The sequence below is a fragment of the Paramisgurnus dabryanus genome, chromosome 11, assembly GCF_030506205.2.
Source record: "Paramisgurnus dabryanus chromosome 11, PD_genome_1.1, whole genome shotgun sequence".
Taxonomy (NCBI): domain Eukaryota; kingdom Metazoa; phylum Chordata; class Actinopteri; order Cypriniformes; family Cobitidae; genus Paramisgurnus; species Paramisgurnus dabryanus.
The window spans coordinates 24,445,952-24,471,517 of NC_133347.1; the positions used below are offsets into that span (position 1 = coordinate 24,445,952).

The 25,566-nt window shown below is 39.1% G+C and overlaps 1 protein-coding gene across 2 annotated transcripts; it reads right to left on the reverse strand.

Moving 5' to 3' along the window:
• Positions 1 to 1,647: 1,647 nt before the first annotated feature.
• Positions 1,648 to 25,133, reverse strand: ubap2b (ubiquitin associated protein 2b). 2 transcript variants are annotated; one of them, XM_065247540.1, is made up of 27 exons: positions 25,014 to 25,133; positions 23,730 to 23,867; positions 23,533 to 23,610; positions 18,201 to 18,311; positions 17,832 to 17,976; positions 17,593 to 17,670; positions 16,206 to 16,266; positions 14,221 to 14,294; positions 13,900 to 13,952; positions 13,743 to 13,813; positions 10,536 to 10,722; positions 9,980 to 10,184; positions 7,362 to 7,597; positions 6,932 to 7,119; positions 6,701 to 6,842; positions 6,576 to 6,615; positions 6,311 to 6,434; positions 6,129 to 6,186; positions 5,866 to 6,049; positions 4,709 to 4,800; positions 4,426 to 4,476; positions 4,183 to 4,258; positions 3,566 to 3,916; positions 3,044 to 3,151; positions 2,786 to 2,847; positions 2,412 to 2,603; positions 1,648 to 2,321 (listed from the first exon to the last, which is right to left on the reverse strand). In XM_065247540.1, the coding sequence occupies exons 2-27, from the start codon at positions 23,823 to 23,825 to the stop codon at positions 2,241 to 2,243; spliced, it is 3,144 nt and encodes a 1,047-aa protein (XP_065103612.1). In that variant the 5' UTR covers positions 23,826 to 23,867; positions 25,014 to 25,133; the 3' UTR covers positions 1,648 to 2,240. The 2 variants fall into 2 exon arrangements, with proteins under 2 accessions (XP_065103612.1, XP_065103611.1); XM_065247539.2 differs by having other exon boundaries at positions 25,051 to 25,102.
• Positions 25,134 to 25,566: the final 433 nt, after the last annotated feature.

Sequence of the window (25,566 nt, forward strand, 5' to 3'; positions counted from 1 at the left end):
TACTGCAATCCCCCAACTAGTGGCCAATACACAACATGACAACATAAACATCAGTTGAGGGCTGCAACTTCACTTTTTAAATGACAATATCCTGGCCAGACCAGAAAACAGTTGTCAGTGATAAGTATTTGAAATGAAAATGATTTCTAAATGTCTAGTGACATATCTGGGCCATTTTAGGATTAATTTATATAAATTTCTTACATACTGTTCCTTTAAAAAAAAAACAGTAAAATATGACTACATACAAGTGGTCACGTGTAGCCTAGAAATCTAGACGCACCCTAGCGGCCGCAAAATATATTTGCTGCCAGGGTTTAGTCTTGGCACTCACAATACACTTAACAGCTCCAAAAACCAAAATTTGGTCAGGCCAATCACATTGTGTGTAGCGTCTGTGGGGCGGGCTTAACATGATGACGACAGAGCTGCGACGGTTCCTACTTGAAAACTTCGTTCTTCGTTGCTCTGATTGGTCATAGCGCTATCCTATTGCGTGCAGAGGCATTTTGAGGGACAACCTTATATCCCGCCCCTTGCATTGAGCCGTTTGTGTGAAGAGTTGCCAGACCTTACATCTTGATGTAGGTCTGGCTAACCAGGCTAGGTCACGTGCATTACAAAAATGCTGGGTTATCTTTAATACAGTGTTTGGTCAAAAAGGGAGGAACACAGCCAACATGATCTCACAAAATGTTGTGTTGTAGTCGCAAAAAATTTGTGTAATTTTATGTATATTCTTCTCATTTTTTCTACCCATTTTTAAATTGTCACTTGGGGTTTGGGTTAGGATGTACTTTAATGTATTGGTTTCTACACATTTTTTCTTCTGCTTTTAAAACTATTCTCATCTGGAGTTTGGGTTAGGATGTCTAAAAATGTAACAAAGTGATTCTAACCCCAAAACCAAGCGACAATAGGCAGAAAATAGGAAAAACCTATGAGAAAACAATACATAAAATGACACAAAAAGAGTCGCGCACGAACACAGAAAAACTATTTATAGAAATGTGTGTAAGTTACACGAAAAAAGCTGATTTTCGTGCCATGAACACAAATAAATTTCACATTTTTTTAAGACTATAACACAACTTTCCTTGAAATAAGCCTGAACCCAGCCTTCGGATTAAATCAACCAAGAGTTCGTCCTATTTGACCCAATGCTGGGTTGAAAATAACCCACAATTTTTTTTTTTTGAATGTATGAAGCAGGGCTGCAATTTTTCCTTAAATTTCAAATGAATGTCATGACAAAATAGCCACTCTTTAAATAGACTGGAATAAATACAAGAGTTGTAGACATGCAAAGACCCATGCAGTCTTGTATTATATAGTTCCCCAAAAATGAAACTTCTATCATCATTGTTGACACTCCATTTACTTCCATAGTATTATTTTTTCCAACTATGGAAGTGAACGGGGTCCACGAACGGTTTGGTTACAAACATTTCTCAAAATGTCTTCCTTTGTGTTCATCAGAACAAAGAGATTTATACATGTTTGTAACAACATTAGAGTGAGTAAATGACCAAATTTTCATTTTTGGGTGAACTATCCCTTTAAGCTTATGTGAAGTAAAATAAACGATAGTGGAGATATGCCCATCAGGATTTATTTTTAAAGTGTCAAATGAAAAAGACAGAATGATTGAATAGCTCAGAACTTTTATTCAGAGGGGAACAAGAGTAAAATATAAAATTTGTGGACTGTTTTTCTCTGTTAGATGACAGAAATTAAGAACCACTGTATACAGAAGAACAATCCTCAAAGGGACGGGCTCAAGAGTAAAACGCTCTTGATGTCTGTGAAAACCCTTAAATGTTTAAATGGGTGAAACCCCCACCCAATAGCTCCACTGTGTCAACTCCATCACAATTTCAGTAAGTTTTCCTCAAAATGCTTTCTTTTATTTATTTTTTGCTACATCTCTGCGGTTTTTAAAAAGTAAACAAAACCAAAAAAGTCCTTCAAAAATAAAATGGAGCGACCATATCTCATGTTCGGCTTTTTAACATTTACAGTATATATAAATACTTACACATAAATATCTTACATGGAAAAACCTAATTCAGAGAAGGAAAAACAAAATGGAAAGAATTAGAGGAGAACGTTGGAGGGGGGCGATGGAGAACTGGTACAGCGTGTGTTTGCGTGTGTGCATGTTTTCGATCTCAGAGGCTGGACAGTGTGACCACACAGATTTGGGCTTCAATCTCTCAGTAACAGTATAAAGTAAATGTTCAGTTAGCCCAGTAGGGAGAGCTGTTGTAAGTGGACTTGCCCTGATTCTTCTGCATGCTGCTGGACTGACTGCGTTGGCCCTGTAATGAAACACAACACATGTACTCAGTTTTAAGCTTTATATATACACACACACGCACAACACATTTACACATATAAATTGCTTGTACCTGTGTGTCTTGAGCCATGTGGTGGTGAAGTAACTGTGAAGGGGGCTGCTGATGATGGGGTAAGATGTGTAAGAAAGGTGCAGGGGCGTAGCCGGGGGCACCTGTGGGGTTGAGCGGCCCGGTTCCTCCCAGTGCTGAGGGCAGGCTGAAGGCAGGAGCTGCTGCTGTAGGGAAACCCTGCTTGTCAAATGTCTATGGGCAGGGGCAGACAAGACGGACAAGATTAATGATGGCCTTGACCGAATTATTTGGTCACATACACGGTTAAACACAGGATACATCTTGCAGTGAAACGTAGGTATGTAATATATAAAATGATCAATTATAAACACTAGGGCATTGTTTTCCTTCAAGAAGAAGTGAGTGCCATCTACCTGAGCCTTGCTATACACTGTTCCCGTAAGGTCTGAGCTTGCAGATCCAGATAGTCCAGGTGCTTTAAAAAAAAAACACAAGTATACATAAATGACTGCAAACTCTTAAATTATGGATGCACAAATAGATCAGACTATAATTTTGTGTTAATTCTACGTAATCGAATATCCCTAACTATAGATACTTCAGAGTCAAACTGGCTAGAACTGAAATATACAACATGTCATTGCACACATCTTATAAAGAGGAAGATTTACCTTTTCCAGTGCTGTTACTCATAGCTTTGGCCTGTGACTGGGAGCTGCCTCCATATCCACCCTTCCCATATTCCCCTGCGGCATGAGCCTGTGACAGCTCATCGAAACCTTAGCAGACAGCATGAGATATCACATCAGCAAATGCTTGGTCTTTCAGACCAACAAGCATGCACATAATCCTAATAATATTGCATGAGGCTACAACCAAAGGAACACGCATATCAACGTATACGTTGCCAAATGCATAAATGTAATTAGAGACACACCGATCGGTGTGATTACAAGCCAGTCTTTTTGTTGCCAGTGGTCACTTTATTTTGAGAGCTATTCGAAAGAAGAAGATCCTTTAATTTCTTGCAGTTTGGGTGAAAGTGCAATGTTTAATATTTAATTTATTTTATAATGAAAACAGGTCAAACCTACAGAAAAATCGGAATCTGTCAAGAAAATTGCAATCGGTGTATCTCTAAATGTAATGTAAGAAACCCTACAGCCCATACTTAGTCCTACACAGATTTTTACCTGGTCCGTATGCGTGTTGACTGTATCCAGCCTGGTGCTGGTACTGGCTGGACGGGCCCATGGTATGCTGCTTTGTGGATGCGGGAGGCATGAAGACGGTGTGACCGTATTGGAAGGCACTGGGCACTCCTGGCATACCGGGGTAGTAGGGCAGGCTGGTGTATCCGTAACCTGGGGGCAAGGAGGGGTTGAGGAAGGCCTGCGTCTGGCCCTGCTGGGCTTGGCCCGGGTTCTGCGGCCCTTGAGTTTGAGGAGGGACGGTGCTCTGAGTTTGCGACGGGGGCACTGAAGAGAGGCTGGTGGCAGGAGCAGGGGAGTTTGAGTCGCTGCGTCCAAATTTGGTGGGCTCACCTGAAAGTAAACATTTTGTAAGTCACAATGCGTCAAGGAATAAGTAGTCTTGGGTAGAAGATTTGGCAACACTTTGAAAGTTTCAAACCAAACGTATAAGATTGTAATGTTGCAAATTATCCCAGATTGGGTTGGTTTGGTTAATGGTTTAGGCTTTTATAAATCTTACAAAAAAAGATGAAAGCCACATCCAGTATTATTTCCAATTGAAAGAAAAAGGTCAGTAATTGCCACTTTTAATAATTCAGAGCTGATGTGGATCTTACCAGAGTAGGGATTGCTTGCTAATCCAGCATCTCTGCCAGCTAGTGCCGTACCAGGAAAGGCCATTCCATAATAATCCTGAGGAAGGGAATTTTTTATTTTTATTATAATTATATGACTATTAAATGCATTATATTATAATATTTTGTTATGCTAAAACAAAACCATCATAAAGCAAGGCATTGCTAACAAGTCAAATTCTGACTGTTGGGGAAGAAACAGATGATTGGCTATCAAATCTTTACCATAGGCATGCGGGACTGCATCATCTGTAGGTCTTCATATCCATACATCGGCTTTAGTATTACAAAGACACAAAGAAATACAGAAGATCAGAGACAAAAATAATCAACGTTATTTATTTATTAATTACGTGACAAAAGAGAATCAAAGAGATCGTTCAGAAGTCAAAAGTACTGTGCCTAACAAAAACTTCAGTCTTAAATCTGAAGGATACTGATGTCGAATAATGTTGACAAAATTATTTTGCGTCCTGTATCTGGAGAGCAAATAGCCAAAAACACTCACCGGGTAAGCAGGAAGAAGCCCACCAGGCCCCATGATGTATTGACTGGCTAGCAAAGGTGGGATACCTTGAGCCAAATTAGGAGGAGCTTTACCTGGAAATATAGATAGCATTTAGAAAAAGCTTTTGCTTTTTTGTTAAAACATACAATGACTGATTTCTAAATAGGGGGAAATGTAGTTTATACAATTTCTTTGTTTTTATTTAGGAACAATCAAAGTTCTTATGAAAAGTTTAAAAGATTAGTCCATTTTCATATTTACTCACCACCATGTCATCCAAAAGTTGATGTCTGTCTTTGTTCAGTTGAGAAGAAATTGTGTTTTTTGATGAAAACATTTCAGGATTTTTCTCATTTTAATGCACTTTAATGACCCCAACACTTAACACTTAATTCAACACTTCACAGTTTTTTCAACTGATTTTCAAAGGACTCTAAACGATACCAAACGACGCATAAGGGTCTTATCTAGTGAATCGATTGTCATTTTTGACAAGAAAAAAAATGCACTTTTAAACCTCAACTTCTCGTCTATCTCCGATCCTGTGACGCGCCAGCATGACCTCATGCAATTGTGTAATGACCTAGAAAGGTCACGTGTTAGACATATGAACACACATTTGTGGACCATTTTAAACAATAAACTGACACAAAGACATTAATTAGTATCATTCAACATACAACAAAGTCAGAACGGTCCTCTTTCTCCACATTTGTAAACACTGGGGCGTAGTTTCGGATACATCATCTGTGATCTCTTGACGTGATGACGTATTGCGTGAGGTCGCGCTGGCGCATCACAGGACCGGAGGAAGACGAGAAGTTGTGGTTTAAAAGTGCATTTAAAAGTGCCTCGTTTGGAATTGTTTAGAGTCCTTTGAAACTGCAATTTTATACTGCGTTAAAACTGTTAAGTGTTGCGGTCCATTAAAATGAGAAAAATCCTGGAATGTTTTTTTCAAAAAACATAATTTCTTCTCGACTGAACAAAGAAAGACATTTCGGATGACATGGTGGTGAGTAAATTATCTGGATTTTTTTTAAGAAAATGGCCTAATCCTTTAAGAACTTTTTTTTACTTTTTAAACCTTATAAAACGTTGTGTGCAAATCTTTCGATAATACCAAACAATTCACCACATTTTTTTGTGGGACTGACCAGAATTGCTGTTGGTGGTCATGGTGGTCTGCAGTGATGCAATACGGCCAGCAGAGGGAGCGGATGTTCCGTTTGCGTTGAGGTTCTGGTTTACAGCGCCCAGTCCGTTTGAGCTAACCGCCGTGCTGGACACAGAACTGGGGTACGCGGGCAGGCTCGTGCTCACATCACCTCCCATTTGAGACTGCAGGAATCGTTTACATTCAATTAGTACTGATCCAAATATCACAGCCTGAAAATGTGCAAAACTGAATAAAACTTACGCTCAGGGAAGAGCTGCTGGGCACCGAAGAACCGAGAGAAGTACCGCTGCTCACATGACTGATAAACAAAAACAACAGCGGGCTATTAGTGCATAAAGAGACTGATGGCGTCGCCTGGAAGGTGTCGTCTGTTTCCTCTCATGAATATTTTATTGGATGGAAACTTGAAGGAGTGGCAGTACCTGCTAAGAGCTGTGTTGAGAGCAGGCGCTGCTGTCGATGAAGATGATGAGAGTGATGAAGATGACAAGCTGTTTTCACTGGGGAGAGTTGTGGTCACTGGTTGCGGGGTGTTGGACATGACAGCTGCGAACGCATAAAGAGGTTAAATTAACACGTGGTCGAAAACCAAATGCTTACAAGAGTAAACACATTCATTGTTAAAATAATCCACAGCTGGTCTGACAAGACTACTTGACCCTGAGTGTAATGCAGATTTCAACTTACAGTCCTGTGCGCTGGACGTCCTCATTTCACCAAATCCATTCTGTCCGTGAACAGAAAAAAACCGATTTAGTTGTCAGTGATACTAACTTCAATAAGACCATCATTATATAAGATAATGGACATACGCTGAGAGGGGTGGTGGTGGTGGTAGTGGAGTCTGCTCTGCTAGCAGATGAAGCCAAGGCAGGGGCAGTAGTGCTTTGTAAACCAAGAGAGGGTGATGGGTAACTGGACTCAATCACTGCTGGAGGCAAACCAGCGGATTCACTGAAAGAGAAAACTTCTGGTTATGCATCCGTGTAAATACAGAAAAATATTTTCTCCTGTTGATTGCCAAAAATAAATAAAAAACTGACCTGATGCTGGGTTTGGAGTACAGGCTGCTCTGACTTTGAGGCGGAGCAGCCACGGGTTCCTGAAAACTGGTTTCTGATTGGTTAAGATTATCCACAGTGGACTCCGATCCAAAATCCAGTGCACCGAACTGCACGTTCAGCCCAAAGACATCAGCTGAGCCTGGCATCTCTACAGCAGAAGAGGGAATCTGGCAGCGGAAAGACATAATCACTTGTTCATTAACATGAAAAAGACTTTAGTTGTGAGAGTTGGCAGCCATACTCGAATGCCACTATAGATACATTTCACAGACGCTTTTATCCAAAGCAACTTGCAATGCATTTGTGGTATACATTTTATCTGTATCCGTGTTCCCTGGGAACCTAACCCATAAACCTTTCCACTGCTAATGCAATGCTCTATCAAACAGGAACAGCGGATATACATTACCTTTGAGGGAGGGGGCACTCTCCGTTTCTGTGGTCTGATGTTTTTGGGTTGTGCAGGCTCAGGCATGGTGACGACAGGCTCAGAAAAGGGTTTCAGTGATGGAGAGGGACCATCGTATGGGGGTAGTGGGGCGGGGTCACGGGCCTGAGCCGGCAGGTCCGACTGGAGTGATGAGTTCTGATGCTGGGTCAGTTGACTGAGGATGGGGGACGGGTCAGGTTGAGCCTTCAGGTCCACTAGTATAATAAGAGAATATAAATGTTACTGCATGTCATGTATTAAAGGTTTGTTCATAAATGCACATGGATGCATGAGAGTCTTGCATGTTTATCTAGTCCTGTAAGTGTGCATGTAAAACCAAAGATGCTTGCAAATATGACCAGAAATAAGGAAAGTCACAGAATCCTTATGCTGCGTGAAGCGCGAGTAATTTCAATGTTAAGTCAATGTGAAGACGCACTGACGCGTGTCTGGAGGTGCCGCGGCGCGGATGAGGCGTTTGGCGCAGAAGACGCGTTTCCGCCTCGTTCGCGCGAAATGACTTTGGCATTTATACAACCAACCGTACCACTTTCTTATTGTTACGTGCTCGTAATGTTTTTTCTCTTATGTTATTGTTTGCTGTGAGGTTTCTTTCTACTGTTTCTGTCTCCTCTGTCTTAAGGTACCATGATTGGTCACATCTTGTGCCCAATAACCGGACAGTCCCAGTTATTAGCTGCTGCTAATAAAAGGGTTCGTAGAGAACGGATGCAGGAGGAAGGAGCTTAGCTAGCTACAGGCTTGGCCAGTTTTTTGTGTTTGTGTGCGTGCTCTGCTACTGTTGCTGTTTATTGGTGGTTCATTTGTATGTTTTTGTTAACAGAGAGACCATGTAAAATGGATTAAACTTTACCAGCCCGGAGTAAAAGAAGGGAAGTACGTCACGTGACCTATACCTTGCAAACACGCAGTTTTGAGTGTTGTTTAACCCAGGAGGGAAGGAGCGAGTGCCACTCTGTATGTTTTGTTTTTTTAGTTAGGGTAGCTTAAAGGAACAGTATGTAGGATTGTGGCCAAAACTGGTATTGCAATCACAAATCTTGTGGCTAAAACTGGTACTGCAATCACACAGCTGGTGGCTTATACACAACATGACAACATAAACATCAGTTGAGGGCTGCAACTCCACTTTTTAAATGACAATATCCTGGCCAGAGCACTGTTGTCAGTGATATAAGTATTTGAAATGAAAATTATTTCTTAATGTCTAGTGACATATCAGGGCCATTTTATGATTAATTGATATACATTTCTTACATACTGTTCCTTTAAGTTATGGCGTGTTGAACGCTGAAGATGTTCAGTTACTGTTTTTGTTTTTAGTTAGTTTAGCTGGGCGGGGAATTAGTAAGTACCTGTTTTTGTTTTTGGCACTTTGAGAATAACACATGGACATCAAAATGCTCAAAAAGTGGTTTGTTTATTTACAGTGTAACCAACACCGCTATTTACCGTTATATACAAGAATAGAAATTGTTAAGGCCACAGAGATAAAGGGATAGTTCGGCCAAAAACGAAATTAAACCCATGATTTACTCACCCCAAAGCGGTCCGAGTTGCATACGTCCATCGTTTTTCAGACAAACACATTTTCGGATATTTTATAAAATGTTTTAGATCTTTCTGTTGATTAAATGTAATATTACGGGGTCCACCCATAGTCCACGACCTTCAAGTCCAAAAAAAAGTGCGTCTATCCTTCACAAATTAAATCCAAACGGCTCCAGGATAATAAACAAAGGTCCTCTGAGGGTAATCTGCGCGGTGTTGTTGTAGAAATATCCATATTTAAAACTTTATTAACGTAAATAACTACCTTCCAGTAGCGCCGCCATCTTAGTCGCGTCCGCATTCAGGGTGAGTGCTTACGCAGCCTACGGAGGCTACTCTGCTGCTGCTCTGTGCCCCCGCCCTCCGAATTTGTCATACGTCACTAAGAAAAGTGCGTACACTACGCTAATACTCTCTCCTGAATACAGAGGAGTCTAAGATGGCGGCGCTACCGGAAGGTATTTATTTTCGTTAATAAAGTTTTAAATATGGATATTTCTACACAAACACCACGCGGATTACCCTCAGAAGACCTTTGTTTATCATCCTGGAGCCGTTTGGATTTAATTTGTGAAGGATGGACGCACTTTTTTTTGGACTCGAAGGTCGTGGCCTATGGGTGGACCCCGTAACATTGCATTTAATCAACTGAAAGATCTAAAACATTTTCTAAAATATCCGAAAATGTGTTTGTCTGAAAAACGATGGACATATGCAACTTGGACAGCTTTGGGGTGAGTAAATCATGGGTTTAACATCATTTTTGGCCGAACTATCCCTTTAACTCTGTGGCCTTAACAATTTCTATTCTTCTTGTATATAACTGTAAATAGCGGTGTTGGTTACACTGTAAATAAACAAACCACTTTTTGAGCATTTTGATGTCCATGTGTTATTCTCAACATTATTTCCCAGAAGCCAAACTTAAAGAGTTGTGTTTTAAAAATTACTATGTATGCCCGTTCCATACCTCCTAACCACCAGGGGGTGTAACACTTATATTTATAGTGTTTGTTAATACTCACAGTGAGCTACTGTAACAGGGGTCTCCTTTGGTTCATTGAAAGTCACAGGTGTGGCTTCTGAGGGAACTGGAGCAATGGATTCTGCAGATGTGGTGCCATTGCTCATTCCCCGGTGGACCTGATTGGACAGAGTGGTGACTCGGGGTGCGCAGATTGGTTCCGCTTTCAGTACATCATTTTGGGGAAGTCTGGATCCCAGCATGGACTAGATGTAAAACAGATGGTAAATAAAAATGTGTTCACTTTTAGTGACGCATTTAGTGATCTACAGAAAAAATTCCCTTCATTTGTATTAAAATACATAAAATTTGTAAATATATACAACATTGCCGATAACTTAAAGGGTTTAAGCTCATTTGGATAAAAAAGCTGATAACACATACACTGTCAATTTGAATAAAATATATTTCTATACCCGTTTAATTACAATATACTAAAAACATTTGCTAAACAGCTATTTTGCCTTGATTGGCATCTGTCTCGAGTATTTTGCCCCATAAAGTAAAAGTAAAAATGTTATGCAAATGTCATTTTGTGTGTATGTGTGTGTGCTCACCGATGCAGCGTGTGCATAAGTGCCGGCAGCAGCGGAGGCGTAGCTGTGCGTGTGCGCTCGGCTGCCGTGCTGCTGCGAGTTGGTGAACACCAAACTCTGGGTGAGAGTGTCAGGGCACGACGGATCGAAACCGGTCAGGTCAGAGTCGCCCTCTGCCTCCTTAGGCAACAGAGAGCCCAGATCCATCCTGAGGAGCAGAGAAAACATACTTGTCACCAAAAACTACAATTAAAATGTATTTATATAACACAAATTTTTAGGATTGTAATAGGACTGACAGAATGAATGTAAATTTAAAACTACATTTATGAGTCCTCAGTATGTGAGGATGCCCTCTGTTGGACATTGTTAGTAAAATTAAAGCAGCACCTAAGGGCGCACTCACGCCGTCCAAACCAAAAGCGCCAAAACACGTTTGACCCTCAAAGCCTGGTTCGTTTGACTAGTGTGATTGTTTTGTATCTTGCCTGGGTGCGTTTGGTAAGTCGCATTCTGGCCGGCTTGCAGAGGTGGACAGCTCAAGTGCAGAACTTGCAACGTGATTGCAAAAAGGAGAAGTCAATTACGCGACTACTCACCTTTATCTGCCTTCGTAAAAACCTTCTGATGCATGAGGCAGGGTTAAGTGAACGCCTGAGCGGCAATATGGCTAAGCAATATAATGTTGCAATATGGTCTGTGTTTGGTATAATATGGATGTGCTCCAAGTCCACAGATCCAAACATGCCCATGGCCTGATTTTTGACATTGTCGTAAACTTACAAGGATATTCACTGATGAAATATCTGACTATTTAATGGTAAAGTATGCTTCTGGGTTTCAAATCTTCTTAAATGCTCTTTGAATATTTCATTAAATATGATATAGAGCTGTTTAGGACTAGGCAATACTCATTTCATGCAGTGAAGTAGGAAACAGCACAAGCTAAATCAAAACCCAACATCTTGGGTGAGATGAAATGTCATCTTCAATTACTGGCAACTCTATAACACGTTTATAGTGTAATGCACCAAACCCAATAAAAGTTGTACAGTCCTGTACAAGAGACATTTTTGCCTGAAGCCAACTTATTTGAAAATGACCTTCTCCATTCCTTTAAGATTTTTATATGGATATGAAATATGTTATAACAGGGTATATACAGCAATCCTTAAGTTAAATTTACTACTTTTTAATACCTTTTTTACTACCTTCAGAATAGTTTTTAAAACCATCACGACACTGAATTGCAAGGGTTTGATCAGCGACGTTTCTATTATTTACACAGATTTTGACATATATAACATACAAAAAAGAATAGACATGGATTAAAGTGAAAAAAATTCTTCTGACTGAAATATTTTCCAGGCCAAGTCATATTCCTTTACCTAACACTTTATGTAGGCGAGACCAATAGCATTTTAAGGAGAATTTTTTTGCCATTAATTCTATATTAAAGTCTCATGTGGCATATAGGTAGCTGTAGTTTGCAGGGCATTTTAGATGAAGGCAAAACAGCTAAATAACTCACTATATAAAAAGAAAACATGAATATCACCACCTTTAATGAATCTTTTATTAATTATTTATTAATTGTTAATGTATTTATTTTAGCATTTACTAATAATTTTTTTAATCAAAGTTAAAACTGTTAACTTAGTGAATGCACCATGAACTACCGTCAATTACTGTTATGACATAAACAAGAATTAATTAATGATTATATACTCTATATTTTTCATTGTTTGTTCATGTTATATAATGCATTTAATAATGTGAACAAATACAACTTTTTAATATCATATTATTCAGTACACACAAACGAATAATCCAGGGTCTGTTCTGTTCACACAACAGCTTACAGTCACAGCTCTAATACAGTAACGTTATGTATGAATATAAACCCTGAACGAGCAACTCGAGTCAAACTCGTGTACAATTCGCACAGGATGTCTGTAACCATAGTTGTAAAGTGACAGTTGTAAATTGAATGACTGTACCTTTATTAACAAAATATTATGTTACAATAGAGGCAGAGCTGATGTGCTATTTTAAGCGCAATGTTTCTGCTGTTTACTTTTCTCCTAAGACCTAAATGATCGTGTTTATATGAGGAGATTTGCAAAGATGGGATTTTTGAGGCATGTGTGTTATTTAAGGCCAATAAAGCGGCAAAAATACGTACAACACAAGCTCAATGAGAAACGCATGCGCGGCTTGCGTGCTCATCTGGCACAAAAACAGCGGAAGCATTTAGCACTGTTGTTTGTGTTTGAATGGCTTAAAATCACTTGTTTTTAAACTGCTGTGCTTAAATATATGTACAAATGTTACGTTTTTGTGACCACATGCAAATGCAACTGCAAGAACCGACAGGTGGATGACATCAAAGTCCCGCGAGAGCATTTCGGAAGCAGTCTCCTCTTATGATTCTTCGTCAATCACTCTCACGGGATTTGGATGTCATCTGCCTCTTGGTTCTTGTGGCACCACATGAAGTTACCCACGAGTTAAACAAACCCGTTGTACCAGCCACTGGCTATATCAGCATAGCATTAAAAAACGTGACGCGGATGATCGCGTACGTGAGAAATCATTTACCCCCAAAATACAGGACCCCTAAAGTTAGTCATATTGTGCAAAGACACGCAAGTTACCTGGCTGTTTGATTTTCTTAGCCCACGAACTGAAAGGCTTGCCAATCTTCATAATTTCGCTAAGCCAAGTCAATCTCCACTGGTCTTTTACTCCTTTATCGATCTTCAAAACATCGGAGCCTTCCTGCATTATAAGTTTGACCATGCTAGCTGAAATAAAGTTTTACCTCAACGTGATATAGTCAGAAAACCCGGAGTGGATCCGGTGCGTAGCGATTACAGAACGCTTACAGTGGAGAGAGGAACGTGATTTGGCTCCACTACAGGTTTTGATCACATCCCAGAGAGATCTTTGATTATGTGCCCAGATATGCTAAAGCCCATATTTAAACAAACTAACGCGAACGCAGTTAGAATTTCAATCAGAATAGGACACCTGATAGTCTGAAAAAATAATACCTATTTTGGAAAAAAATAATACCTCTAAGCCAAATTTAACACTTTTAATGGCCTTAAATTTGACAATTCTGATTTATCACTTTTTAATACTTTTTAAAACCCCGCGGACACCCTGTATAACTATCACCTTAACCTATAACCTTTAAGGCAGATCACCACATCAAGTACTCACCCCTGCCCAGGCTGCATGTGGTTCTTGGAGCCAGTAGCATAGGAGGCAGTAAACACTTTGGTCTCAGACAGCTATTAAAAAGAAAAACATGCATTATACATTGGCTTCACTTGGTCAAGTCTTCCAGTTTCATCTCAACATTCATGAGATCACTCACATCTTCATTCCAGTCTTCGGCAGCCCAGTCTTCCACGGTGTCCTTCCAGGCTCCTGAATGAATAATTATAAAATACATTTTATAATCAAAAACAGCATACATCTATCATTTCTAAGGGAGAATCTTATGTGCTACATAAATCAAAGCCCAGAAAAGCATTTTGATCTGTATTGTGTGATCAATACTACACTTGAAAACTGGCTCCCACTGGGATCTGTACAACAATGAAAATGGCTTTGGATACGATTATGTGAAAAGCTTTAAAGAGCAGACTTCCGTAAGGAAGAGCACCCAGGATTTGAATCGATAAACAGCACTCACCTGCTGCTTCAGTAGTTTCAGTTCCAGCCTCTCCCGCTTCAGCAGAGCCGCTGAAGTCTACGGGGTTAAACGTCCTATGAAAAAATGAAGGCTGTGTAGTGAGAAGACTGATCCAGAAAGAGTTTTATGGCTAAATGTTTCAGATTCACTTTGGGTGGGGCGTGTATGTTTAGGTCTTTTCAAATGTCAACATTTGCTTTCAGAGATCATGCACCCTGCCTTTAAAACTTAAACTTAGACCTAAGCATTAAATGACTAGGTTGTAAATAGTTGGGTTACTTTTAAAATGAAGAATAGTACAGTGTGCACTTTATTATGCTGCTTGTTGTTGCTACTGTGTGCAATAGTGTAATTATATTATTCATGCTTAAATATTTATTTTCAGTATTTAACTTTTACTTGTTCTACCTCACCTGTTTTTACGATGTGTTAAATATCGTTTTTTTTCTTTTTTTTAAGTTCAATAAATGTTCCCTTTTAAATTGAGACTTGTAACATTTCGTATCATCATGGTCATTTTACGATGTATATTGAGTAGGGCTGTCACTTTTGAGAAAAATCAAATTCGAACGGATTTCGAATATCATGCAATGTATCCGAATATATTCGAATATCTAGGCGCCGCCCCCCCCCCCCCACGCGCATCAAAAACCCACCGTAATGGAGATTCGATCACAAAATTATTAACAGTGACAGTCATACACAGGGTTGTCTGGATTACTTTTTTACCTAATGTTTGAAACAGCAGGTTAACAACTTATGAATAACAAACTTATATATATATAAAAATGATTCAGAACAGTTACAAACAATAACGTGACAACTTAAATAGCAGCAGGAGTATATAGGCAGACGCAAACGGATTTCGCACCCGCAGATTTCGGCAGAAAACTCAGCGGAATTCCACGGATTTAATGCCCATCATTGACAAGCACACATATCCCGCGCTTGAGCGTGTTTGTGACCAGAACTGTCATTGACAACAAGCACACTTATACAAAGCCTATCCCGCGCGTTTGTGAGCCGTCATTCACAAGTACATTAACCCTGCGCGTGCTGTTTGCTTGCCCGTTTTCAATGATAGAGAGCACAAACCCTTTGATACTTGAGATGAAATTAAACTTGCCGCTGAGTTAAGCAGATCTCACTTGACTCTGTCGTCTATGTGACGCGCGACAGTCAGCACATGATCATTTAAAATCCGTTTACAAGACGAATGCTGTTGTTGTTTAGTATAAAGTTTACATTGCGTTGTAAAAATGATGAAATTATCTTCATACATGCTAATTTCATAATGCGAACGTATTAACACAAGCTTTTTATTCTGCTATAATATTTAACACTATAAACAATATGTCATTTTATATACAAACTATAATTCTATCTTGACATGCACATGAGGTTCATTTTAGTCCAATTTGATTCCCTCTCTTGCGCACAGTTGCAGTCGTCGGTCTCACTCTCAGCCTCCTTCCTATTAGGAGGTGTTACTGTAAAAAATGCGCTACACATGGCATTTAAAAAACCGGATGGTTTATTTATAGTTTGAATACGGATATTTCACGTCATGTTCGAATGCATATTCGAATATCGAATAAAAAGTGACAGCCCTAATATTGAGTGAGCAAAAGCAGTATCAGCTCCAAATATCGGATCAAGAAAATCGGCAGCCTGTATCGGTCATCAGCTAAGGCTGATGAAAAAATCTGTATCGGCAAACCCCCCCCCCAAAAAAAACATTGTTGATCCCTATAAAATACATTATTTTATCATAAATTCTGTGTAATTAAACGTCTGAAAAATATAGCTACTAACCAACAGCACTACACTGTATCATTTACTGTTTTGTTTAATTAAAATTCTAAGTTTGAGATTGTTTTATGTCCTGAATTTTCTTTGGGGGGCACAAAGAGATTCATGCCGAAAAGTTTGAGAAACACTGGCGGAAGTCTACTGATTGGGAGGAATAAAGACCCAATGCTCACCCTATTCCCTGAGAGAACCTGCTTATTCCAGCTCCTCTGCCTCTTCCCCGGCCTCCAACACCTGAAACCACATGCATGCATCAGTTATTATCCTTAAAAAACTAATGAAATTATTTTCTCAAAATGACAATTCTATCATTTATTCATTCATTTATCTGTTCAAATCCAATGTGATTATTATTTGCAGCATGTCAAATTTCACTAACCCATGTTTGACCATTGGTTTCCATGTTTATCTAACTGATTGCAAAGTTTCAATTTGCAAAAAAGTAAATGACATTGAAAGTTACGATGGAGGGCAAACTTTTCTGAAAATAATCGAACTGAAAATTTTGACCTGAAACAAATTCAACAACCTATTTTTTTCTATTACTATCCCAATATGTAGTAGATAACAAATGTTATGATTGGCTAATCTGATTTATGAAACAAACCCTGAATGGGAACGGTTACAAAAAAGTGGGTGGTCGAAAGTAGGTGACATCACGACAGTAACACAAAAATGCCCACACTCGATGTCTACATAGATTAAACTATTATTTCACAGAATAAAGATCTTGCTTCTGTGATATATAAACCCCATTTAATAAGATGACATTTAGCACATGCCTGTTTCCTCTCGAGTTGCAACCGCTTTAACCAACACATCCATCACATGCAGTGTCCTACAAACTCTACAGTGACACAAATAGTAACACAGGAACAGGCCCCATCCTGCCCGATATGACTTAACAGCTAACAGACCACCATCAGACACTCTTTGCCCATACAGTACAAACAGTAGACAAGATCTATATTTGAACCATGTTCACTAGTGACTGTATGATGTTAAGATGCATCTTTTCACATTGAGTACAATCAAAAGACTCATACCCAACAATTACAATAGATCCAAACATTCAGTGATGCTCAGAAAGTCAGCACGATTCATGAAGTCAGGTGAGTGTAAACTAGAGGTCTACATTTTTGTGATTAACATTGTAGTGCATGTGCTACGACAAACATTATCGGCTATTAGTTAATATAATTATCATGCTAACCCTAATATACTGTAAACATCCCTTTAAAAGGTACAGTGCACGCAAAAATAAAAATTTGTCATAAACAATGCAAGTACATAAAGATCAACATTTTATCCTTATTGAATTCATTGTTTGAAATTCAAGTATTTTCACAGGAAATACAGGAACCGCATGACAGTAATACAAGACAATTTAATTTTTGTGTGAACTATCCCTTTAAAAAGCATATTTAAGACTAAGAAACAAAGCTATGTCTTCCATGGCATGATTCTTATTAATAACTGTTATTTGGTGCACTAGGCATCTAGGACAGCATGGTAAGTAAATGTGTAAAAAAGTCTTTAAATTTGTGTTAACGCACAGACCTCGCCCTCTTCCTCTACGGCCACGGTCTCCTCCCCTCTCTCCTAGAGCTGAATCAAACCCATTCTCTTCTGTCCGTCCTTAAAACAGAGTAAACGAGCGTTAAACGCTTCCATGAAACATCTATTGTAAATACGCCATCACAACAACGTTATGCAAATCAAAACTTATACAGCCCTAGGGAAAACCTCATAAAAGCAAGTAAAGACATGCACAGAGATAAACGCCCAAAAAGACACACCTTCCTGGTTGCGGCTTGCCCCTCTGCCGCGTCTGTTTGGACCCCCGCGACCCCTTCCTTCCCTTTCTCCTCTTTTCTCTTTGTTTTCTGCCGGTGTCCCTTCTTTTCCAACTTTTTTCTTCTTGCCGACTGATTCCCAGGAGTCCTGCGAAATAAGTTGCAACAAGTATTACAAGAATGTTTTAAAACACAGGCAAGGTCTAATAAACTCAAAACTGCTCCTGTACTATGGCAGATTAGTAAGAAATGAAAGTTCAATTAAATGCCTTAGAAATCAATCTGGTTTTACTTGCTATAATAAATACGGTCACAAGATGCTTGTATGAATCACAAACAAGTAAAACAGGATCAACTGCAGCATGCAAGTACCTTGTTGGTGACCTCCTCCAGCAGGAAGTTGATAGCCCTGTTGACATCTCCATTGCAGTCATGAAGGGCTACCATGCACTCGTCCTGAGTTTTGCCTGCAACCTCCATGAGCTACGACACAAATGCAAAAAGATTTGATAAAATAAAAACGCTTAGCCGATAAAACGTTAAATCCAAAAAGGACAGGAATCAAACAGTATGTAATGACCCCCAACTGAAATATTTAAGGGCGCAACCAAAAATTTAGGGGAACACCGTAAATCAACATGCTAATCAAATAATCACATTTCTACAAATTTCCACTGTATTACTAGTAAATACTCTGATGATAGATGCAGAAAGTACAATGTGCTGTTTCAAATTCAGTGTCACATCACAAAAAAAAGTCAAATTAACTAGTCGCACATGTGTGACTGGATGTAAAATTCAGTGGCACACTCTCAAATTTTGGTGGCAAAATGCCACCATTTGGTGGCAGTCTGGAGCCCTGGGTTCTGATCCAGACTTCACTTCATTGGGATTTATTAACCGTTTAGTGTTTCTGTGTACAGTTTATTGAATATTTAACAGGCTGGGTTAATTGATAATGGCTATGTTTATACACATTTACACATACAATTTTTTTCTTCACTTACACACGTCAAAACTGTCCAAAAATTAACTAAATATGGGTGCCATGCCAGTAGATGGCGATGCTACCTTACCCCACACGCTTTTGCACATAAGCATTCTTCTACTGAGCGATAAATACAAAAAACCAAGACGGCAAAAACGCATTTTCACAGACGGACGATGAGGTAGGTGACCATGGAGTAGAAAGTGGCAAAATTTTGTAATTTTTTGGGAGAAGTGTTAATACACTCAGTATCTTGAGCAGCACAAATCCATTCTGTAGGCCACCTTTCTTATTTTGGCTATACTCGCACATGCCTATGGACTGAATTAACATGTGCATGACGTCACCGTTATCACAAGGGATGCTTAGATCGATCAACCCACAGATCGGTATCTGTCGGTCAACGCATTAAATGACCCAGTTGGTCTCACAAACAATTATTTTACAATCAGTCGCCTATGTGCATCCTGCAAATTTTGATTTCTCTCTTTGCCTTTACAGCGATAATCAGGCATGTGATTGGCCAAGGACAAAAAATAAGGAAGGAACCAAATACTATACAACCTTACTTTTTGCAGTAATCTATTATCAGTGGCAAGGCCAGAATTTTTTTAACTGAGTGGACCTCGGAATAGGGTGGACCTCAATGTCTACATATACGCTCAAATTACATCATTTTACAATATAGTCCTGTTAAATTAATTACATTACTGTTTTGAGTCATTGGTTAAATCATTCTCAGATCAGCAAAAAGTGATAGGGCAAAATAAAAAGAACAAATCAAGAAATCCCAAGCATAAAAAAAAGAAAAGAGCACAGAGTAAAGTCTAAAAGTAGTTACAGGTACAGAAATATAATCAAATGAATAATAAAACTTTATTCTATAAAAAAATATAATTAGTACTTTTAAAGCTACAAGAAAAAGATTTTCCTTTTGTCTTCTTTAGCTTAACCAACGTAAGGACACAAACATAAGCATTTATTATAACAGGAACTCTTCTTTTAAGACCGGATAAGTGCAGATCCATACTGACACATCTGACTTCTATCTGAACTGTTCCCTTAAAATAAAAAACTGTTTTTATGAGAATATTTGCCAAGACTGCGTTATTACAAGATAATGTGTGCATATCTACTGTCAAGCGCAAAGAAATTTTGTGTTTGCGGGCTTTTTGAAATGTAAATCTCCGTGCGCAAGCTTTTGAGTTTGTGTCCATGAATGTGTGTGCATGTCTATGCACACCGAAAACAGCTCGCTTTAGCATATTTGGCACTCAAATAGTCTAAAATTGCAAAATTGTTAACATTTGCTAGGTTTATATGCACATGCAAATGATAAACGTTCTACATCGATAGTTATTTTTGCTGCGGTGACAGAATTTTCCCACCGGTTAATCAGCGCGTGACAAACCCGGTGATACCGGGCTTATAAATGCCCATGCAGACGTGCTCATTTTACTTTCACTTTTGAATACCGCAACTGTTGGTAAATGCAGCGCTTGCGTACGAATTTGCGTGCAATGCGAGTGCAACAGCTGGTTTACTTAAGTGCAACCGGCTACTTCTCCATAAAGTGCTGCTAGAATGATGCAGTGTTTCCTCTAGGATTTTTTCCAGCTGTGGCGGCAGGGGGCGCCCATGATGATTATAAATGTACATTTTTTTTTTAATGTAAAAAATAGGCTACAGTAAACTAACATGCATTTTTTATCATTTTCATGCTGTCATTTACTTTTCTTATATATATAGCATATTGCTTTTCTATGTTTGATCTAAACTGTATTTTCTTAAAAAATACGTAAGTTTTATAGCTTCATACGGATCTTTCATTGTAGTTTTAATGTAGTGTAAAAGTTCGTGCTCGTGTTTAGCGTTACAGAGCGGTTGCAAAGTCACGCACAATCCTGTTGATAATCCGCACCGCTGTGATTGACAGAACACCCGACCAGTTAGCCATCCGACATCAGCAGAAATTTTATTCCACAACCGGCCTGTTTGACATAAAGACCCCGACCCGGTCACACCGCAAATCGCGCAGTTAAATAGAAACCTTTAATGCTCTTCGCAGACAGATCTTAAACACAAAGCACGGTGCCATTTAAAAACTGTTACCTATCGGAATCCAGTCGAATTTTGGTCTTGGATATTAGACCCGCAGTTTACTCTCGCCTATTGAGTCCCGACCTGGATCTACAACGCATATAGCACGTTAATATTATTACACCTGTTACATCAAATATTAGGAGTTTCACCCGCGGGTACCCCGACCCTGTTGTTTCGTCTGAAAACAGATGAAACAGTCTCACCGTCTGCCTCCAGTTTTTATTACCAACGTCCTTCTCTTCCACGGGAATAATGTAAGTTACAAACAGATTCGACTATTAATGTCTTGCAGTCCCATTTAAGTAGTATTCAGTGTTTAGCCTTTTGTTTTTGGACAAACATCTTATCATTTAATGTGAAACTTTGTGAGTGTCGATCTAAAGCACAGAAGATTGACTGACAGCTGAGGGGTCAGCAGCGCGCTGCGCTTATAGCCTATATTCTGAATAACTAATGTCCAGATAAGTTGATAATATGAGTACAGTGATTCCAAATGAATGTCCAAAAACCTCGTAATATGTTAAATCGAAAGTTTAATCATGTCATTTCTCGCAGCTCCGCGCTGCATCCGTGTATATGCGCCTGTGAACAGCATACGCGTGATGACCTTGCAACTTAAATTACCTTTAATTTATTGCCATACAGATAAAAGTAAAATAACATTCGAAACTGTAAATTGTGTATTTTTTATTTGTGTAAACTTACAATAAAGAGAAAACCTTGTGCTTATTTAAAATAATTAAAAACACAACGTGTTTTCTGCTGCTTTGGTTTAACAGCGCGTCAGAAAAAAAGAACAGCAACTCAAATACTTTTTTAATTCGTATTGTCAATCTGATAATTATAACATATTTCGTGTAGGCTTATTTATTTTATTATTATTTCTCAAAACAGAGACGTAGCCTAATCATCATCTGTTGATTTAAATCGATTTGTGCATGAAACTAAACCCATGGAGGAAATTGTGATATTTTAGGAGATTTATTTATAAATGAGTGAACAACGCGCAATCCACAAATAAATGTATTTCTTTTAAGACAGCCAGTCTGGCAGGGCGGACATTTCAGTAGCTTTATTTATTTTGCGAACTGCCGCCGTGGGTTTTGTCTAGAAGGGATACAGAAAATGCCGAAAAGTTTAGTATTAGATTTGGAGGTAGGATTTTTAGGATGAAAACAATGGCTCTGGCTAAATGAGATACAAATACTTCCTACAATCCTGTGAAATTTTGTGTTTAGAGTTGGGTTTGGGTGAAGGATTAGGATAAAACAGTGCTCATCCGGCGGATTTCGTTTGCTGTATCCCTTCTATTCACAACCACAGGCGTGGCGGGGATGTTTTAGTCGTGGCGGGCCGCCACGGTTGAATGTATATAGCGGAAACACTGTGATGGGTTTATTATTTTTCTTGATGTAAAACACAACAACAAAACGAGCTCACTTAATTTAAACATCAAATATGTATATTATAACAAAAACGAGTAAGCAAGCGGCTTCTGCCATTGTCTGGTCAGTCAGCTTGTCTCGCACACTCTGACAGTAAATGAAATCTGACACCTGCTGCTCTGTGATGTGACGTGCGTTCGGCTCCGATAAATTCAGGCAGCAGCAGACACATTCAGTTGTTAGTGTTTGCTCTCTCTAACGAAAATAATTTTAATTATTAAATAATGATTTAATTACAAGAAAATATCAAAACGACGGTGAAAGACGGTGTCGCGGTGGGCAAGTGATCTAACCGGTGAGAGGCTGAAGCACCGGTAATCACCATTTCACCGACCATCGCGACAAGCCTAATTAACAGTATTGGATGCAATATTTTGCAGTTTTAGCGTACAGTATGCTAGTAGACCAATGTGACTTACAAGCGTGGAGTATGTTTGTCCATACATTTGTTCCGATCCATTCCAATAAAATTCTTTCAGGTCACATTTGTGTCGAACGACGGCGACTTCTACAAAAACACTGCGCCTCTACAAACAACGCGTGCACTCCCCACCATCACAAAAATAAAATTCATCAGTTTTACGTGATTTAGACAAGTCATCCCACCCGGTTCAGAATGAAATCCGTATTTACATGGAAAATCACATCCCTGGATATTATTAAAATCATGCTACAGTACATATCAGCTTAAAGAATCAGAATTGTTATCGGCTGATGACAAGAAATCGGTACTCGTCAGCTGCAAAAATCCTGATCGGAGCATTCTTAGTTATCACAAATTCCTGCATATGTAATTTACACAGAAATGACAAGGTGGCGTTATTAAAAACATGCACTTTAAAACCTCAATCTTCAAGACCCCAAAACACTGTTGCTGTGTTAACAAAGAGCCGAACCGCATAAAAACGTTCCCGTTTACAGTGATGCAAGCTGTTCCCCCTTACACTGTAAAGTCACAACTCAGCTTATCTTATTTCTTCTGTAGTGTCACTCTGATGCCAATTAATAGTGCATTACATTTACTTTGGCAGGTTCTTGATTCCCGAAAAATGCTAGTTTAAAAAGGTCATAAATGACAAATGTTATAAAGGACACATTTTCATTATTGAATGCAGCACAAACTTTTAGCCAAATTAACTCCCGACTTTGGAATTTTGTTAATGCTCACCTGTTGGACTTTGCCCTCAAAATCTGCATCATTTTTGTCGTAAATCACCTGGGCAAGTCTCATCTGTTCTGCTGTGGCCTACAGAAAGACAACACAATTTAAAGTCCCTTAACACAGTTAAAAGACTCACCATCTTGTGTACATTTGTGCACATATGCAAGTTTGCATTATATGTGCGAGAGCACCAGATCGCTCACCTGTATATGTTTCTGTGGTTGTGAGGTGTGTGTGGTTTGTGGTAGGGCTCTGTCCCGATTGCCCCGGGCAGCATCAGTGACCACTGAAGTCATCATAAACAGTATATACAAAATAATGTATGTACAAAATAGAAAAGTCTGGGGAAGGAAAAAGAAGCAAGAGAGAATCCATTACATCTGTGCACATGCATACCATAAAAAATGTTTCTGTAAGATGGAGTTTGTGACAGGTGGAGCAGGCCAGACGCTAGTTTAACTCCACACTGTACTTCCAATTTAAGACTATCACTCCTTCCTATCTGCTCAGCGCTTAAATATAGCCAGGCAAACATGGCCTGGCTCGGTGTCCGCTTACACTACCCCCTCACCCCCTAGACCATTCACTCCCACGCCTACCCACCCAAACCCCACTTCTAAAAAATAAAACATGTCTGCTTTCACAGACATCACAACACCACATAAACAACCCATCAGTCTTAACTAGTCCTCCTCAATAAGACACTGCAGCAGCCTAAAGTTTTTATATCAAAATACTAAAATAAAACCTTCGAGATCCTTTTACAACTTACACCAACTCGGTCGTTAAAATGTTGTTTCCGACTTGTTTTTGAAATAAGACACGATTTTTAAGTCGTGTGACATTAAATGGCTGGCCACTAAAATAGAACAAAGACTCTTGTGGGCTGCGTCTCAAAACCTAGCGAATTGCCTGGCTAGTTTGCTTCTGGGGCAACATAGGCTCAGACCCAACGTACCGTCTAGGTAGACAGGTCGCTAAGTTGAGACACCGCGCTAATTGTTGTTACAACAAACCATAAATAAGCGCGATAACCGTTTAAAATTGATCCCTGTAAGACCTTCGCGTCTGAGTAACGTTAAAACAAACAGAGCGCAGTTGTTGGGTGATTTTACGAGGCTAACACGACTCGCACCTTAGCAACAGACATATACAAACTCAACAAAATAGAGATATTTTAAAATATAACGTTTAATTACATTCAAAATAAAACGACACACGGCCGTCACAACCGTACAGTCCGTTAGGCAGAGGTAAAGAAACACAACAGTATAAATGCGTACCGCACAACACAAATGCTAACGTGCTCGGCTAACTTGTGTTCTTCACCACGCCGCGCTGCTGCTAATGCTACGAACAAGCTCGTATGTCACAAAAACACATTCACATCGAGTAATATTTAAGTTTAAATGTCGTCCAAACTAAGTCAAACGATATCTTTTTTGAGGTGGTGTGAGTGCTTTTGTTTTTCGGAATCACAAACATACCAGCGCCGCTCCCTCAACGCTCCGTGTGTGTTTTTACCTGCCCACCGAGCGCACGCGCTTCCCTCATACACCAGCGCGAAGCCAGCGACCAAGAGCGATCTGCTATTACAACATAAAAGCTCTAATTTATTTCATGAAATAAAAGTCTCGCACCCGACAAAAACTAATAAATGGATAGAACCCGATAAGTATTCAAAGACAAGAAGTTGACGATTAGTAAAAAACGCGTTTATGACATTTTTCTAGTGTAGACCTTTAAAATTAACAACTATATTATCGGTTTAAAATGAAATTTAACAACAAGATCAACTGATGTCTCTCTGATTGAAATCAACAAAAAGGCCACATAACAATAACAAAATAAAAGTCTTACCTTTCAACAGGATGTCGCTTTGCATAAAATCGCTTGTTAAAATAAAAATAAATGATAATAAAAAATTATACAAAGTAAGACACTTCACCGAAACACCGTGCCAGCCAGGTCAGGTGCATTTTTTAGTGAAATTGCAACATGAGGTATGTTTTTATTAAATAACATTAAAAATCATTTGAA